This window comes from Apostichopus japonicus, chromosome 1 (assembly GCF_037975245.1).
Source record: "Apostichopus japonicus isolate 1M-3 chromosome 1, ASM3797524v1, whole genome shotgun sequence".
In the NCBI taxonomy this organism is placed as follows: Eukaryota; Metazoa; Echinodermata; class Holothuroidea; order Aspidochirotida; family Stichopodidae; genus Apostichopus; species Apostichopus japonicus.
In genome coordinates, this window is record NC_092561.1 from 4,739,587 (window position 1) to 4,759,842 (window position 20,256).

General features: G+C 36.8%; 1 protein-coding gene across 1 annotated transcript in view; it reads right to left on the reverse strand.

Moving 5' to 3' along the window:
• Positions 1 to 20,256, reverse strand: part of LOC139961129 (IgGFc-binding protein-like) — an 88,995-nt gene that overhangs the window by 51,454 nt on the left and 17,285 nt on the right. Inside the window, exons 9-19 of the mRNA XM_071960069.1 lie at positions 18,073 to 18,404; positions 17,515 to 17,655; positions 16,468 to 16,612; positions 16,071 to 16,253; positions 15,206 to 15,405; positions 14,068 to 14,245; positions 13,288 to 13,601; positions 12,535 to 12,693; positions 5,989 to 6,133; positions 1,718 to 1,903; positions 135 to 328 (exon numbers count right to left, since the gene is read on the reverse strand). Of these exons, the coding sequence (XP_071816170.1) occupies positions 135 to 328; positions 1,718 to 1,903; positions 5,989 to 6,133; positions 12,535 to 12,693; positions 13,288 to 13,601; positions 14,068 to 14,245; positions 15,206 to 15,405; positions 16,071 to 16,253; positions 16,468 to 16,612; positions 17,515 to 17,655; positions 18,073 to 18,404 (2,177 nt within the window). The remainder of the gene's footprint in view (positions 1 to 134; positions 329 to 1,717; positions 1,904 to 5,988; positions 6,134 to 12,534; positions 12,694 to 13,287; positions 13,602 to 14,067; positions 14,246 to 15,205; positions 15,406 to 16,070; positions 16,254 to 16,467; positions 16,613 to 17,514; positions 17,656 to 18,072; positions 18,405 to 20,256) is intronic.

Below are 20,256 nucleotides of genomic sequence, written 5' to 3' on the forward strand. Positions count from 1 at the left end.
TGAGAGGGGCTATAGCTGTTCAGGATAGATCCCTTAATTAGCATGGACTTTCCAAGCAGCAATCCTGATGACATCATGAAAGCATTATAACTGTAGTAACTAATACATGCACAATCCATGTAGCTGGTTTTCACCTTGATATGTGCTCCATTATCCAGATTACATCCACCACATTCTTCCACGCATTCTCCATCTTGAAATAAAGTTGGTCTTGGACAAATACAGGCAGGCATTGTGTCAACTGGACAATTTGGATCTCCATGCGGCTGAGCACAAGATGGAGGGCAACCAGGAAAATTTGGAATGTAAATTGCACCAGGTGGACAGTCTACAGTCACAAATATGCAATAGTAATAAAGAAAAGAAGGTTGAAATTCAAAAGCATTCATTCATTGACAAACTATGGAAAAAAGTGAAGTAACTAGTGCACATCACTTTAAGGATACAAGATGCTAACTGTGTGAATCAAATACAGGATATAAATGTGGAATAACAAACGTTTATCACCTGCAGGATGTTACGTATAGCTAGCTAGTGTGAATTACTTGCAGGATATGAATAAGCTATAGTCTGCATTACATGCAGGATGTGAATGAGCTTGTATGAATTAAAAACAAAATGTGAATAAGCTAGTGCGAATTATGTATGCAGGATGTGAATAAGCTAGTGTGATATTACAAGCAGGATGTGATGAAGCTAATGTGCAATACATGTCAGATATGAACAAGCTAGTGTGTATCATATTCATGATGTACATCAGCTAGTGTGAATTGCATGTAGGATGTGAATAGGCTACTGTGTATTTGATGAATGATTTGAAGTAACTAGTGTGAATTAAATGCAAGGTGTGAAAAGCTAGTGTGCATCACATTCATGATATGAATAAGCTAGTGTGAATTATATGCAGGATGTGAATGAGCTAGTGTAAGTAAATGTAAATAAGCTAGTGTATTATACATGTCAGATGTGAACAAGCTAGTGTACATTATATGCAAATGTAAATCAGCTACTGTGCAATACATGCAGGATGTGAATAAGCTAGTGTGAATTACATGCAGGATGTGAATAAGCTATTGTGAATTACATACAAGATGTGAATAAGCTGGTGTGTATTTCATGTAGAATGTGATTAAACCGGTGTAAGTAACACTAAGATGTGAATGAGCTAGTGTAGTGTGCATCACATCCAGGATGCAAATGAGCTAGTGTACAATACATGCAGAATGTGAATAAACTAGTGTGCGATACATGCAAGATGTGAATAAGCTAGTGTGAAATATATATGCAGGATCTGAATAAGCTAGTGTGCAATACATGTCAGATGTGAACAAGCTAGTGTGCAATACATGTCAGATGTGATCAAGCTATTGTGCATCATATACATGATGTGCATTAGCTAGTGTGAATTACATGGAAGCTGTGAATAAGCTATACTGCATTCCATGTAGGATGTGATGTGAAGTTAGTGTGAATAGCGTACAAGACGTGAATACAGTAGCTATAGTGTGCATCACATACAGGATGTAAGTTTCATAACCTTAGTTTACTCATTGATAGTATGAATACATAATTGACAACCTTTCTGATGCTTTTTTTTTAAGATACTAAGGATTAGTTTATGATTCGATTTGTTGAGCATTATTAAAGTGCAGTATTTGTAAACATCCCTTCTTGTTGTTCATTCCTTCCAATGTCTCAAACACATCAATGTACATACCTGGTTTGCACTGTGGTCTGTCCTTCCACCAGTTGTTAGGTGAACCACCAGCTGCACTGCAGTCATCAACAAACTGCTCCATATTACTACATAAACTATCCACTGTACCAGTGGCACAAACGTCAAATACACAAGAATCGTAAACTGGTTGAGGATCTACAAAGTCATGGCAAACAGCAAGTGCACCTAGAAATGAGAAATTACAAACAGTTAGTCATAAGGTAGATTGAACAACTGCACATTGTCCTTTGTATTACAAATTGTGATTGCCATATTTCTGTCCAATTAATGCAAGTAAACAGTTTACCGAAACCTCGATGGTTATGACTTATGACTCCATTAGCTCTCTGTTTCCTTCTGTGACCATGGATCACAGATACTTACGGCTGTTTATAGTATTGCTGAATAATTTCACTTGATTAGTTGCCTGAATTTCCAAAACTGAATGTTCCAAAACTCATGGACCATGCTGGGCCTATACAAAGAAACTATTCTCTGGCGGTTCCAAACACAAAGTATCAATTGTATGAGTGCATCAAAGTTTTACTTGGTGTTTGTTCTGATAACAAGGTTTCTAGACTTTGATGTTTGTCGACCACAAATGACCTTGTCCATACAAAAATATGTTCTATTCAGTAGTGTGGGCCCACATACTGGATTTATTTTGTTAATAAAAATTGCAAACTGTAACATTTGTAGAACTCACAGGACAAAGAGACTTCTTGTTCCCAATAAGATTGACATTGAAATTCCTTAGACTTCTGCAGGAAGTTTTTAGTTTGAAGTTAATATAATTGCTTTCAATGTTGTTGTTTTTTTAAGAATTGGACTTCTAATGACCTTTGACTTCTACAAAAGAACAAAATTCTATTACTCAATAAGGTAACTCCGTGAATATGAAACTTATCCAAGCTTTATTTTCGGAGCACTTGTACAGATTTACAAATTTGATCTCTATTGACCTTGGCAGCCACAGGAAATAATAAGATTCATATTCTCAATAGGTTGAATCCACATACTAGGTTTACAGCGCAACTCATACTTTACATTTGAGGTTATGCAAACTTTTGTTGACATCAAATGATTATTGATCTCCACAGAAAACAACATCAAAGCGTTCTCGTACTTAATGAGATGGATCCACATACCACAATTGGAGTCTATCCTAACCTTTTTGTAAGTTCATGTGTCCACAAGTTTTTCAGACTTGACCTCTGTTGAAACAACACGATCTTTGGCATCCATAGGACATCAATAGATTATTTGTATTCATAGGATCTACTGATAGTATCTACTGAATATGATTAAGTTCATCTAGGAAGGGACTACTATTGCAGTTTACAAGGCTTTCAAACTTTGACCAATGGTGACCTGAATTGACATTTGACCGCCATTAATTTCTACAGCATTCTTGCAATTACCAATAGAGATATGCATACCAAGTATGAATTGAATCCACACTTCACTAGATAGTATATACAAGTTTTTTAGCCTTTTATTTTATTTGACCTCAAGTGACCTTTGACCGCGTTCAATTTTAATATGGATACACTAGGAATCTTTAGTTAACCAAGGGGATGAACCTATCAAGTATGAAATTCATTTAAGTTCAATTTGTGAGTTGTCAACTTGTCACTCTCACAAACTTCTCAAATTTGACTTCTAATAGCCTTTCACTTCCACAAGTTTTGATACGGTTCTGAGACTCAATAAGGTACACCTAGATACCCAATCTGAGGTCCCTCCATCATATACTATTTAAGTTATCATTCTTATTAGTCAAGGCAGCACACATGCCATCACAACTATGTTCATCCGGTCTTGTATTTGGCAAGGAATAAGCAGAAAGCCTGTTAACTTTGTGATCCCTTACCATACAATTTTCTCAAAGTTCAAAATAACTATCTCACTAATGTAGAGCAATTGAGTTAAATTTGTCCAAGAATTAAGTGAGAACCAGAAAGGTTTGCAGCACTCCCTTGATTGGGCATCAACCACGTCATTCACTGGTATGGATTTTAGAGTATAGAATATTAAACAAAAATGTTCCTATATCCAGAAAGAACAGTCTTCCTTTGTAAACACATTTTAAGAAATCAATCCCTTTAATAATTGTTCAGAGTCAAATGAAATTGTTTATACTGCAACGAAACGTTATATGTTATTGAAGTTATTTCTTTATAACTTTTATTTTCATTGCTGTTTCCGGAATAAGCGGGTGAAGGGCTTCAGGAAAAGTCTAATGGCTTTAAAATCTGACCCGTTTCCTTTCATTACGCGCGTCTAGCTTGTAGTTTTTGTTTTCCATGTTCTTAAGCCAAAACTAAACTGTTATTAGCATAGACCCGTGTGCAAGGCTATTCAGCCAATCACTAGACAGCTAATTTCATCGCCCGAAATTTCCGGTGTATTCTTTTAGCATTGGAAAATTCCATGCGATAGTGGCATACATGCCTGTATTGATTTGAACTCACGTGCGAGTAGAGAAGAAGACAGCCAGTGAATGGATAAGATATCAGAATGTAAGTTGTGATAATTTAAGGCAATTAAACCGTATTTTGACTTAGTTACTGGTAGGGATAATGCTACAGATCTACTAATTTAATTGATTGATCATAAGAAACTCTTTGTATTAAGTTTAGGACCCAAATATTTGCGTGTTTGAAGTAGATCTACTTCGTAGATTCGACAAGAGGCTAGGTTTGTTAGGCTGTATGAGAATAACTGCAACGTTAGACACTATATTATAATTCACCCATATTTTGTTTGGTTAACCAAACAAAAAAGCATTTGCGACCTAGAGAGCCTGTGTCCATATGCCTCAAATGTTTTCTACCCTTAAGAAAACAATTTAGGGAAAGAATATTGAAAGGAATATCAACTTGCAAACACCAATATTTTCAGTCAGTAGCGGAAGGACGTAATACTCAGTATACAGGTCATGGACGTTAAAATATGAATCTAAGGGCTAACTTCGGTCAGCTTGCGGCCTTCATAAGCCAATGATGGCTTCTTTGCGAGGTCCTGCTTGCAGGAAAATCTAAATTACATACATACATACATACATATTCACCAAAAGAAAATCCTAGCATTGGAGAATTCACAGATAAATTGTAGCTTTAACTTAGGAGTTACCATGTTTAAATGCTTTCAGACTTGTGTGCATGTTGACCTAATGTGATCTTTGACCTCTACTAATTTAATTAGGATTCTTGCACTCACCAAGCTGGATCATACTAAATTATGAAGTTTACGAAAGATATACTTCTTGTGTTATCGTGCTTTTATGATATTCAGACTTTCACCTAAATGTTAACCGCAAATGACCTCCACCATTTCAATAAGGTTCTTTTACTCAACTAGCGGAATATACATAAAATATATTCAGTTCATCAAAGATGTACTTTTGATTTATCGTGTTCACAAAGTTTTCAGACTCATACCTCTGTTGACCCCAAATGACCACTGAACTTCACAGAAAACTACAGGCCACTTGCACTCAATAAGACAGATCCACATACCAAGTATAAAGTTAATTCACCTTTTTTTTAGTTATTGTGTTTACAAGCAAGTGTCACATACATACACGCGCGCACACACACGCACCCACACATGCTATCTTCATCGCATGAATTCGTTTTACCTCCGGCAAGGAATCAATGCCGATAATTTGTTAAGCCATTTGCATACAGCTTAGTATAGAGACATGAGTTTCCTGGACATGAACTGAAGGGGTGTTATTTTTATTTAAGTGGGTTACGGTTTTTTCTTTGGCATGGCATGTCATTTGGAAAGATACAATAGTTAAATACAACAGAAGAAAGCATCATAGAATTTGTTCCTTGTCTCCCTTTGGTTTTTAAGATATCGCTCGCCAATAATACCCTTAGAAGGCCTGATGCTTCCCTTAAAGCAACATCTTCTTTAATTTGGTATCAGGTCATGCTTGGAGAAAATCCTGCCAGCATTGAAATGCCAGGCTATCTAACTTTTTTTTATATTTAAGGTACACGTGCTTTTTGCAGTACATAATCAGTTTTCTAACATCTGTTTCTGTATTTTATATGTATATAAAACAGCATGCTTCTGTAGATCCAGGATATTACAAAAGAAAAGAATGTATCTGTGTACTGAAGTACAAATGTAAGGTTCTTTATAATGAGACATTGTCTACTCCATTTTGTTTATCAATACCTAGCTTTATAATTGTTGAAGCAGTGTTAGAATTTTTCTTCAAAATAGGCAAGGTAAGACATAAATTTTACACTCACCAAATGCATCAATAATTGCATTACAGTCACTCTTTGCTTTGACTTCTGCTTGTTGACCTGCTGGACACACATCATCTGGACCAGGGTCAATGCATTGCCTATCACCAGTTTTCCATGAATTACCGAACTCATTTGCATTGCTGACCTAAGAATTCAAGAGAGAAGCAAGCATCATTTCTTAATATTTCATTAACTGTATATCTGACAGTATTTCATAGTCAACATAAATACATTGCAAGTATGATCTATTAAAGCATCGATCAATATCTATGCAAACTAGATAGCCTATTACAATATTTTTCTGTAAAGTGTTTGTTATAAATGATCACTGAAACGTCAATAATGTAAGTTTTTGCCACGTGTATGACCTACTTTTAGAAATCGAGTAAATGAAAAAATACAGACAAAAACATTCCATGACATTATCCACATGCAAGCAATTGCAGATAGATGTATTGATATTTGTGTTTATAACTGTAGAAATTAGGCCGCTAAATGTTGTAGTGTGTATTTAACAATCCTAGCATCAGTACCTGCCTCTTTCGCAAATCACATTTCTGCAGCAGAGCGAACCATTCAAAAGACATATTTAACAGAACCACTATAGTCAGTAGGTCAAATCAACTTCCATCAACACAAAACAGTATATTCGTATAACTCTGGCAACCTCAAATGACCTTTGAACTTTACAGCAAGCAGTAGTGTTCTTGCAAATACTAAGGTGGTTCCACATCCCATGTGTAAAGTCCATCCAAGGGTTTAACTTTTGAAGTTAAGCTTTCAATGTTTCAGATCTTCACTTCAAATGGCCTTTGACCTTGACAGCAAAGAGTAGTAGTGTTCTTGCAAATATTTAGGTGGTTCTATATTCCATGTGTGATGTTCATCCAAGTTTTATTTTGAAGTAAGTTTATTAACCTTGACCTCAAATGACCATTGACCACCTCAAAAATAAAGACATCTTGTACATACTAGAATCAATCCAAAACCAAGTATGAAGTTAAACCCCATGCACTTTTGGAGTTTGCAGGGTTGGACATATCACCATTGCATAAATTCAGTTTGCCTTTCACAAGGAATTAAAATCTGAATTAAACAGATGAGTCGTAATTGAGTCTAGATTTACAATAATTTTAAAGGACTACAACAAATTTACATCTTTAAAGTTCAGGATTTTCAATTTCCATTTCTCTTTCTCATTTGCCCATTCTCTTTCCTTTCCTCCCTATCATCTGGCACTTCCATCCTGCCTTCAAGTCATCTTTCTGTGAGGACCCTACTCCTTCCCTTGCTTTGTTTTCTCTGGAAGTCAAAGATCATTTTAGATCAAGACAAGTCAATGTATGAAAACTTTTCATTTCAAAAGTAAAGACTAGATGAAGATTATACTTGATATGAAAATCCACCCTTGCACAATAATGCTTTTTTGTCCAGGTCAAATGTTAGTGGAGGTCAATTAACAGAGATCAATTAACAGAGGTCGATGTCTGAATATCTTGTAAACACTGTAACTCCAAGAGTAAAGTTTGGATGAAGATCATGTACTAGGTATCTGAATGCACATTTTTAAATAAAAGAACCCTATTATGTGGGCTCAATTTCATTTGAGGTCATCTAAAAATCGGCCCTATAGGAAGACTACCGTTCATTTTTCGCCAATGGCCACTTTTGCACCTTTCAAGGTTATTAGTCTGAAACGTAAGCCTGTGTTTTATGTGTGTGTTTTATGTAATAAATTTGCCAAGCCTAGCAAAGGAAACGAGCATGGAAAAGTCACTTCCTCAGCTCAAATTTCCAGCTATTAACCACAAGAACCAATCACAATGCCCGAGGAAGTTAAACTGTTATGGCAGTGGTATTAAAGGGCGCATTTTCAAATGTCAAGAGAATTAAAAGCCTGAAAACCTTGCAAATACTTGATCTCCAAAAGTAAGATTGCATGAAGATCATACTTGTATGTCGATCCACCACAGTGACTTTCAGAACGTGATTGTTTGCTGTCAAGTTCAAAGGTCACTGGTGGTCAACATACATCAAAGTCTAACAGTTTAATACTAAAACTTAGTCAAACCTGCAGATCATATTCTTCTCTGCATGGCAAAATGCACTTCCAATTGCAACAAAGCTAGAGGTGTGTATCCTTGATAACTTGATAACTAAGAACTTACAATTCCAGTGAACTTCTGAATAGACAATACTCAACCTTAGAGTGTAGCTATGGCTTGAGTTCAAAATTCAAGAGATACGTTTAATCTTACAAATGCAATAACTTAAAAGCTACAGCTTTAGTTGAACTTCTTTGCTGCTCTATAAACCCACCAAAGTTGTATCAACGGAGTCCACTTCATTTCTCAGGAGGTCAAATGTCACTCGAAATAACAAAGTCAGAGTCAGTAAACCATGTAATAAGAATTACTGCAGAAGTAACGGATTGAAGGACTTCATTTGTCCCTCAACCTTATAGTACAAACATTAAATTCCATTCCATAGGAGTAAAGTCAATTTGAAGTCACCAAAGTCCAATATCTGAAAGCAAATACCATATGTGCAGATTGCATGAAAGTCATACTTATTGCGTTCAATAACCTTCTTTTCTGTGGACTTTTAAGTATTGTTTCCGTTCAATCGAGTTAGAAGTAAAGCAACTCTGAAAGCTTTCAAGCACAAAATTCGAACAATGGAGGCTGCATCTAACTTTATACTACCTAAGTGGATCCAACCCAGGCAAGACAAGTAACACTTATTCTTTTCAGGTCAAGAGAAATACAACATTTAAGCTTAAAACAACTTCATTTCCGACCTGTGGTTCCACCCATATTCTGACTTTTTCTAATGAAAGGTCATTACAGGTCAACAGAAATATTGGGTTACAACTGTTCTAAACATGATAACTCAGGGGCGGATCCAGGATTTTGAGAAAGGGAGGGCCGACATCCCGATGGTAGCACTTTAGTGATCTGCGTCCTGGGGGAGGGGTCTAGGGGGAGGGGTTGTCCCCCTCCCCCTTGGAAATTTTTGGTTAATTGTGAGTGCTTAGATGCAAAATGGTGAAACATTTCGCCAAAAACTAGAAAAACCAGAAACGTTGCAGACACGCTTTTTTGTGCACATATTTTTTCTCGATAGACACATATATAACAACGCTCAACAGTGCATGTACAATGGATACACTATTATTGCGTAGATTCGTTTTTTCTTTTGCGCGAAAATTATGACACCAGATTCACCCCAAGAAAAAACATAAAACAAGATATATTCAATGAGATAATTATGATATACTTATTAATGAAAGGGGGGTGTATGCGGTTTTACACTATCTAACGCAACATAGTCGCCAAGAACCTGAAGTATTTTTAAGGGAGGCCCCGATAATAAGCGGAAACGGATCACCGACCGAACAAATATCGGAATTTGTGGACTATTTCTTGCTTCCTATTGTATTAAAACAAAGCACCTATGTGAAAGACACAAATCACGTTCTGAAAATTGTGGAAGCCACCCCGTTACCAAGCGCAGTAGTACTTGCTACACTCGATGTCGTCGCCATGTATACCAATACTCCCCCAAGAGGAGGCATTAGATATATGTCAAGAAGTCTATGAAAAGGCGGAAAAAAGCGAATATCTAATAAATAAAATATCTTCCATATCCATGCGCAAACTAATTGAACTTATTTTTAACAAGAAACTGTTTCGAGTTCAATAACCAATTCTATCTACAAAAGATCGGTTGCGCCATGGGTAGCCAAGCCTCTCCGGAAATCTGTGATATCGTCATGCATAGACTGGAAAACCAGATTTTACCGACAGATAATAAAATCTTCAAATGGCTCCGCTATAGAGATGAAATTCTATTGTTTTACGACGGTTCACCTCAGGAACTTGAAGAACTAGTAAACAGGTTGAATGAAATTCACCGCTTCTTAAAGTTTACGGTAGAAATATTACACACCGAGGTAACATACCTAGATTTGAAAATCTTCAAAGGTCCAAGGTTTGAAACCAATGGGTTATTAGACACCAAAGTCTACACCAAACCCACGGAAACCTTCCAATACCTCGACAGAAACTCTGCACACCCACTTGCCACTTTTAAAGGCTTCATTAAAGGGGAAGTCTTACGATACGCACGTCTATGTAACAATGAGACTGATTTCTTACAGAAAAAGAATGCGTTCACAGAGAAACTGTTACTCCGTAACTATAAGAAAGAGGAAATTGCCTCAGCCACGAAAGGCATAAAATTTGAAAACCGTGGGCAATACCTCACTACCAAACCTAAACAAAAGGAACCACCAATGGTGTTCAAGCTTACCTATACACCCAATATGAAAACCACGCATTTGAAAAATGTACTTTTGAAACATTGGCACTTAATCTCGCAACACGCGGACAGGGGCGTAGCGAAGGTTTTTTTTGTTGGAGGGGGGCGGAGGATTTGATTTGCCGACGGATCTGGAAGTGGTGACTGAAGTGGGGTCTAAGGGGAGGGGGTGTCCCCCTCCCCTTTGGAAAATTTTTAGTTTTGAAACGTCCTTAGATGCAATCTGGTGCATATTTTAAGTCAAATTTGGCACCGTAGAATTTCCATTTCGATATTATTTTTATGGCAGTCGGCAGAAGAAGAATTAATTGGGACCAATTATCGAACTGTGTTTTCTCTTTCACCGATCGTTGAAATAGTGAAACTTCGTGATGAAAATGTTCTGAAAACTTTCCGGTAATGAGAAATAACAACATTCATTGATATACAAGCGAGAAACGTTAAAAATTGTGTACAATTCGTGAGCCGTGTCCTTAAGTTTTCCACGGAGAACGAATGACATCTGCGATGACGTCATTCTGAACAGAGGATAATAACAATACGTTGTCACACGATAGCACGACTCATGGGCTGCGGCCTATACGGAAGCCTTTACTTCCATTTCTTTCACTGAGTTGCCGGCGATTCTGGCACTCGTCTAGCTTAGCCTGGCTACAGTAGCTCTACTGACGGCCGTGATATTATCAGTTATTTGCCGAGAGGTTTTTAACTTGCAGGCGTCGGGTGATTGGATTGGTGAATGAGTTTATCAGATGAAGAACTGGAAAATCGAAATAACCGATAAAGAAGCTCCAGTTCTCCTTTTCTCTATTCAGCTTTCCTTCTTTCTTCCCCTTCCGCTCTCTTCACCTTTTCTCCTTTTGCCGACAGACCCAAAATTTGCCGACAGCGACCAAATTATTGGGGGTGTAACACCCCCCACACCCCCCCCCCCCCCGCCCCCGCTTGCTACGCCCCTGCACGCGGAATTATCCAAACTGTTTCCAAAAGAACCGATTCTAGCCTACAAAAAGGCCCAAAATCTCAAAGATTTACTTGTTAACTCAAGGTTTCATACTAACGAAGAATCAGCTGACTCTCAAGGTTCACACGAAGCTCTTTTAGATGCTCTTATAGCTGCACTATGAGTCCATAAAAACTCGTGCACAGAAAATAGATGCATTTTGAGAACGAGACGCCCAGGCCGAATATAAAATATTCAAAGGCTACTACTGATGAAGCTCCTCCTATAAAGTTTGAGAGCAGAAACCGGTCTAGTTGGTCATAAGAACCTACACTTGTCTCTCCTACTATTAACAGTACACTCAATTCACCTAATAGGTGCAATTATGTTTCACCACGAGGAGCATGCTATAAGTTCATGTTCCTCGGGCCCTCCCTTAAAAATACTTCAGGTTCTTGGCGACTACGTTGCGTTAGATAGTGTAAAACCGCCTACACCCCCTTTCATTCAGATAATTATGATATACTTGCTAACTGTGCATTGATTTTCCCTGACAGTAATAGTCAGCACTATAGTACTGAGCCGTATCTAATTAATACGTGATGTCGCGTAGGCCTGATAATTGCCTTAGTTTCAAATTTGGAATAAAAACGATCGCGTTTCAGGGAAGAGCAGCTGGATATATATTAGGCTTTTCTTTCACCAAGTTATGCCTATTAGGAATTTGAAGTACTCCCACATAAAAAAACTGATTCCAAAAAGGGGGGGCCGGGGCCGGGTCGCCCCCCCTGGATCCGCCCCTGTAACTGTATCAAAAGCTGAACTTCATAGGTGAACTTTGCATCCACCCTCTTGACTGCAGCAACCCTAATGTCTGTGTCAATCCTAGGTCATTTCCCAATCCGAGGTCATTTCCCAATCCGATGTCATTTCCAGTGAATGGAGCTTAGTTTATGGAATGCTTCATCACTGCAGAATCTTCTCTTATGGAATATGGCAAGGAATCACTTAGACTAGTAACTTTCTTAATAATTCATATCCTTTAAAAGGTGTTTGTCAGGCCCCACGATAAGTTTTATGGAATCATGCACATTATCAAATGTGATCCTCTTTTTTTATCGTTAAGCAATGGGTTAACGACATATGATTGGTACATAGAATTGAAGTAAGTGAAGACATGTAAAGTTCATTATCACTTGCCCTGTCCTAAAACTTGCATTAGCTAAGAACATTGAATTTCAAAAATTATATAATTTTACGTAAATCAAGTCAGCACTTACCAGTTCACCAATATTTGTTGTGAATTCATCTCGTTTAACATCGTTACATGTTCCACACAGACCACATGTGTTGCCAAAGAAAGTTTCCTTTAGTATTGTAATAATTGCTCCTGAATTTCCATTCCATACAACTGTTAGTCCAAAGTCAGTGTACATGGTCTATTGGGAAGAAAAGAAGCTGTGTTCTTTTAAAAGTTAAAGCAAAACCTATCAAAGGTTACTTTTCTTTTTGTCAAACAGCAAGCTAAAAAGCAACACAAGGTTAGACATTACATTTTTGGCATCCATCAAGGTCTTACAAAAGATCATATATATTTATCAAAAAAGGTTGTACCAAAACCAGCTGAATTCTGTAATCTATTTCATTTAACTTACTGAAGATTCATGTAAGAAATAGACAAATAAATGAATAATTTAGTACCAAAATCTTGCTGATTTTTTATAATAAACTAAGGAACTGAGTGCACTCAGTTTGAGATATAAATTATACAAATCTAGTTCAAGTTTGGCTTCTGTGTTATTTTTACTCATATCTATACAACAGCTATGTCAGAATATACTGCCGGAGTTATAACATGCAGGTAGATTGCAAGAACTCATTGAATTCTGTGTGAACTCTTACATATCGAAGAGTTATTTGTCAATAACAAATTTATTGTAAAAAGAATACATAATTTAGGGACCTTGTTTTGGTCACATTAATAATTAAAACAGAGTTATGCACAAGGAAGTATTGCAGTCAAACTTTCTCACTGTTGACGGTAATGATTGCAGTATATGCACTCCTTGGTCATCATTATAAGGTAGAGGAACCATCTCTTGGTTCACCAACACTTTCCCTCTTTGTAAAAGCTCATAGGTTTTTCCTTCAAAAACAAGTCTGATTTCACGTAAGTATGCAACTCTGGCAGTTGGAGATCTTTTGATGTTATTGCCAATAAGTTGAAAGTCTGGAAGACCATCACAAGGTTTCAGTAAGGTGTATTCACAATCTCCTTGGAAATCATAGTACATGCCATCAAATGATTGGTAATGTGGATCTCCCCATACGGTGCACTTGCAAGTAGCTGAGAAAAAGAAACAATAAGCTAATTATACTTGTGATATGTCCCGAGTTCGAGTCACTTCAAGATTAGTGTATGTCGTCCAGTTACAGAGTTGTTGACAATTGACAATTCATAATCATGGACGTTCAAAATTAATCTAAGAGACTGACTTCCGTCAGCTTGCGGCTTTGATAAGCCAATGATGGCTTCCTCGCGAGTTCCTGCTTGCAGGAGGATCTAAAATACATACATACATATGTTAAACCCCTCGTTTTAATGAAAAGGAGGGGAAAACAAACAACTACAAAAGTTAAAGTTCTGTTTGATCTTGTTTCCTAACATAAAAATATTACAAAAAGATATACTTCTTAATGGTTTAAAAATAAATGTAATAGAAAACAGATTGGTGCCGTGGTAAAAAAAAAATCAACTCAAAAGTAATGTTTGATAACACATGTAAGACATTTGATGGAAATGAAATACATACGTAAAGGTATACAATTCAGGCCGTCGCCTTTAAAGCCCTGTAGGCAGTAGCATCGTTCCACCCCAGCTCTTGAGGTGCATCTAGCATTTTGATGGCATGACACTGACCTGCAGGAGAGTTGACCAGCTTGACAGGTACAGAACTCTGAACAGTCATTGTTATAAATACTTTGTCCAGCCTGTAAATTATGAACAAATAACCATGGATGTTAATATCAGTTTGTCACAGTAAAAAGAAAATAGTGTAATGCTTCTAATTAAAACACAGAATCACATGACCATTGATAACATCAGTGGCTAAATGGGTGGCGGATCTGTTCACACTACGAAAATCAAAGATTACGAGGGTAGGGAACCCTTAAGGTGGGAATGAATTCGATGACCACTTCCTCAAGTTGCTGTCAGTGTTTGAGATATCCATTAAAGTTCCCATTCTTGAGATATTTTGTTCACAATTTTTTATTCAGAACAGCAGTCACAAACATCACAAAGCCACACTAGTGACCATACTTATGATGACTAAGAACATGAAAAGGAGTTGTTACAATTATATTAATAACCATGAGAATGACTACAGGACGATGGCCATATATGTGATGAAAACTATGACCATGAGAATGAAAAATACAAGGAACATGGTTGTTACCATTATAATATTATTAACCATGAGAATGACTACAGGACGATGATAATATCTGTCATGAAAACTATAACCATGAGAATGAAAAATACAAGGAACATGTTTGTAACCATTATAATATTATTAACGATGCGAATGACTACATGAACATGGCCATATCTGTGATGAAAACTATGACCATGAGAATGAAAAATACGATGAACATGGTTGTTACCATTATTATATGAATAACTATGGTAATGACTACAGGACTATGATCATATCTATGATGAAAACTATTACCATTAGAATGAAACATACAAGTGCATGGTCCTTACCATTATTATATTAATAACCATGAGAATGATCTATGGTGATAACTATGATCATGACTGGAAACATGGATCATATGGTTGTTTCCACGGTAATACTACTGCCATGAGAATAAAGAAGATGGTGGCCATGATGACAGTGACAATTACCATACTTATGATGATCAGCCAATGACATATATACTCACAGGGAGGTAGGATCCATTTGGTAAAGTACATCCACATTCCTCCCGAGGAATGCATTGTCCATCTGACAAAACTTGACCCTCTAAGCATTCACAAACTTCAACACATGATTCATCACAACCATCATCTTGGCCTCCAATGCATGTTTGAGGGCATTGAGAACCACAATGGTTATATGTGGTTCCAGGTGGACAATCAAAACCTGTACAGTAGAGATCAATATTGGTCAAGAGTTGCGTTGACTGAAGGCACTACAATTATCTAACTCAGGCATAAGGATCATACAGGACCAGCAAAGTCATTGAGGTGTAAGAATTACAGATAACAACATGATACCACAGGACCAGTAATATCATTGAAATCGAATGTAAGAATCACAGATAATAATAGGATCATACAGGACCAGTAATATCATAGAAATCCAATGTAAGAATAACAGATAACAATAGGATCATAGGACCCGTAATATCAATGAGATGTAAGAATCACAGATAATAATAGGATACCAAAGGATAACTAATATCCTTGAAATCCAATGTAAGAATCACAGATAATAATAGGATCTTGCAGGACCAGTAATATCACTGAAATCAAAGGTAGGAATAGTAGAAAACAGATGGTGCAGGCCCACAGGGTATTAGCAGCCAAATATATCAGGTATGGGACATTCCATTAAATTATCACAGGTAAAAGCCACCTATTGTACCTAGGTACCTAGGTTCTATTGAGGTCTTGTTGAACAATGAAATGAAAATGATGTTATCAATTCAGCTGTTTCACAGGATGTTGTTAAAATTAAAACAACCTGTATTTTATCTGAATTGTTTCAACTTGTTGCCGGCATTTAGAGAAGCCTTATGTACTTACTACACTGTGTTACTTCAGCTCTCCAGTTACCAATTTCAACACCTCCTTGCCTGCATACAGAGGCCAGGTTCTCCAAATTAGTACAAAGTACAGCTTCATCTGGTAACGTAGTGCAAAGGTCAAATTCACAACTCTTTCTTAAAAGATCCAAATCAGTGGCTTCTCGACATTCACCGAAAATTCCTTCAAGAAAAACAAACTTGTCAATTAACCTACTATAACAAGGGTTAGGAAACAATATTGTTGAGTTTGCATTATCTTGATCTCACCAAATGAAAACCACAATAGAACATTAAAGTAATCAGTTTCAAGTGAATAAGTCATGTCCAAATATGTTTACAATGCATTTACTAACCATAATGAAACATTCATGCAGTGTTCAGTTATGAGTACTTACCATCAACTTGAAACACATCTCCGCATATTTGTTTTGCTTGCTTTCTGTTATCTTTGTTTTCAAGGCAAGCACCATATGGACGTGGAGTTGAACAGTCATCTAAAGCAGCCCACTCATTAGCACATCTAGCTATTGCCTTTGGACCCTGCAGTGATAGTAACATATGTGTTAAAATCATATGAAATTGATCATATTCACAATAACAGTATTTTAAAGTTCCACTGTAATGCTCGTTTATTTCTATAATTCTCTCATTCCCATACTACCTACTCTCAAGCAATGGAGGGTGCTATCATGTGGTAGGTCATAAGTGCACAATCTGTATCGTTTACAGATCTCTGAATCAACATAACACAATCGCATGTAGGCAGGGACGTCGCTAGAGGAGGGGGTGTGGGGGTCTAACCCCCCCCCCCATCTTGGTAAAACTTACGATAGTTGGAAAATTTGAGTGCAACATTCGGAATTTCCGACAGGCCTTAGCTACGTCCCTGCATGTAGGTGAAAGCACTCGCCAACATAAGAATATGCCAGATGAACTTATATATATATTGGTGCACTGGGTGATTGACTAGTTAAGGTTCCAGTTCCAGTGATGCTTTGCTTTATAAAACACAAGTTGAGATGTCTAAAGCAGAACTAGTTTAGCTTGAACCTTTAGATGTATATGTCAAGTGATCTATTCATCAAAACGTTATGAACTTGTATGTATGGGCAGAATCCACCCTAAATTGCTCGATGTGCTTCAATTTGTAATCTAATTATGCTTTTCTGTTCTTTTGATATGATGCAGGCCTCTCCCCAGCTGCATGTTGCTTCCAGTGAAAATCTTGTAACCTACTGTTATGGCATGTCACACTGAAATTAAGAACTTTCATGTAATATTATGTAGTATATTAACTTTATCCTGTTTTAAGCTTCTTTAAAGGCCTTATAACCACCAGAAAGACAGTCACTAGATTTAATGTAGCCCTCCTCGCAGGAAGCATTAACTTTCAGCGAAACCATATAAGACTATCCCTGCCAAATTTAAAACGCTCAACTTACATTTCCTTCGCAATCATTTTCGATGATTCCGTCACAGTTTCCACAGAGCCCATCAACTTTCTGACTGTATTTACCGCTGAGTATCACATTGGCAATAGTGTCTCTAAAGCTGATCACCAAACCAAAATCAGTTGCAAGAATCTGAAAAGATTAGTGACATTGAAAGATAAAAATTGGAAATTGATTTTTTTTTTTAAACAATTGTGGTGTATACTGAACAGAAAGGAAAGCCAACACTGAAAACTATTTCCCACAATTTCAAAAATCCTTACAGTATAATACAACCATGTAATAAATTCGTTTTCAACTTGTTTCGTCAAACATTCAACATAAGTTAACCAAACCAAAGACGCAAAACCGAAGCAAAACATTTGGTGTCATGCAGATAATCCTAAACGACATAGTAATTGAGAATACAACATGTACTAAATGGTTTGAACATGATAGTGATCCCTTTACCAGCTAATAGGAGTATACCTAAGATAAATAATACAAATTGTAGCCTAATGATACATCAGAAATGGTCTGGTTTTATGATTCAGATAAGTATATACTTACAAAAGTACCCCCTGGCAGAAGACTAATGACAACGCCATTGGCTCGATAAGGAGTAGAAACCTGTACATCATTCACATACAGCATTCGGTTGTGCATTCTGAAGACTTGATTCTCCAACTCTAATTTTAAGTAATTCAACAGACTAGTTCTGTCATCTGGTTTCTGTTTATGATAGAAACCAATCAAGTTGAATGCTCGTAAACCTGTTTCTGCAGCTTGTGTAGTAGTATGCTGTGAAATGATGTATTCACATTCTCCTTGGAAGGTGATCTCTTGACCATCAAATGTTAAATGATGAGGCTCCACCCATAAGTGACACTCACAGTTAGTAGCTGTTTGTAAAGCAAGAATTGTCAAATTTGAATAAGGCAATGGAACAAATTTTCATGGAATATATTTAATTTCTTCTTTAAACTCATTTAATTCCCCCCAAGCAACTCTAAAAACAGTCCACAGGATTACTCCATCCTTAGGATTGTGTCTCATTCATCTGCGCTCATGCTTAAATGTATAGAATAAGTTAACCAATTGTTATTTAAATGATCTACATTTAATTCTTCTAAAACGATCAGATTTAACAACAGGTGTTCGTTTATGAATGGCATTGTTTACTTGGAATATGTATGGCTGCATTTGTGATAGGCTATTTGAAGGAATGTGCTAATGAATATTAATATTTTTGGTGGGGTGTGTTATTATGAGACCAATCAACAGTTTGGATAGGACATACATATCCCATTATAGTAGTCTCCACTGTATGTAAAGCAGTTGTGTCGATCCCACATTTTCAGCAGATCTGGATTGATAAGGGAAAAAAGTCTCGATAAAACTGATTTTGAAGTTCCAGCATTTTCCTTTCTATATGTCTGATTCAACTTAGTTTTCTTTAGCCTGTGAATAATTGAGCATAGAGTTACCCTCTTGATATTGTAATTACCCTATAAAAATTGAGTGACGGAGAGAGTCAATCAACAGAAATCAAGTGTACATCTTTATTGGTGTAACCTACTATCTTTGTTTATGTGACCGAAACTGTAATTCAATCCAGGAAAATATATTTTGCCCCCTTCCACCCCCTTCACTCATGTAAATGATATATTTTAACAGGAAGCATACCCCAAACTCACCTACATGACAGAGGGATTTGGGATTGAGTGGCGGAGAGTGACGGAGAGAGTCAATCAACAGAAATCAAGTGTACATCTTTATTGGTGTAACCTACTATCTTTGTTTATGTGACCGAAACTGTAATTCAATCCAGGAAAAAATATTTTGCCCCCTTCCACCCCCTTCACTCATGTAAATGATATATTTTAACAGGAAGCATACCCCAAACTCACCTACATGACAGTGGGATTTGGCAACATCACAGCTATACCCCCATCCCCCTACCCCCATCCTTATAAATACCTCCATCCACCTCTGTCCCTCCCACAAAGGTGAGCTCAAAAACCATTTTCTCACAATCTGTCTACCTTTTTCAGGAAAGTGACCTGTTCTATCTAACTTTCAACTATTTACCCCAAATTTCTTCACACCTTTATTTATCAAACTGTTGAATTAAATTTTTCTTTGAAATTTACCCTTTTTTTTTAATTTACAACAAAATGTGTCAAATTTTGAGTTTGTACTAAAGATTTCAGATCTTAACTCAATATTATGATTGGTCTTTTTTTCTGCTTTTTCTGTGAGTTTATTTTATATAGAAAGTTGGATTGATAGGAACACTTTGAAATTCCACATTCCATTTTGTAGCTTTCCATTTCTTTTATCTGAAAATGCTAAGCTCTTATCTGAAAATGCTGATAATTTATCTAAAGACTCTGTTTCGACTATCTTTGCAAATTTACAGCCTGTAAATTTGTTTAATCCCCAAAAAGGTTGGGGCTGAACATTTAACAATTGTACAGACCTTCTTATGGATATTGTATATTTTCACTTTGGGGGGAAGGTCCCTGCCACCACTGCCAACCATATAAATAATTCTTTAAAAGGCCGGCCTGCTATGTTGACAATGAATGAATGAATGAATGAATTACAACAAGGCGGTATTACCATTTCACCTAATGTATAAGTAGGCTAGAGCCTAAATATGCTAGCTACTTAATGCCAGTTTGTTGACAGAGGCACACACTTTCAAATTTATTTCCACTCATCTTTAAAGCATTTCCCTTCGCTTAGGCA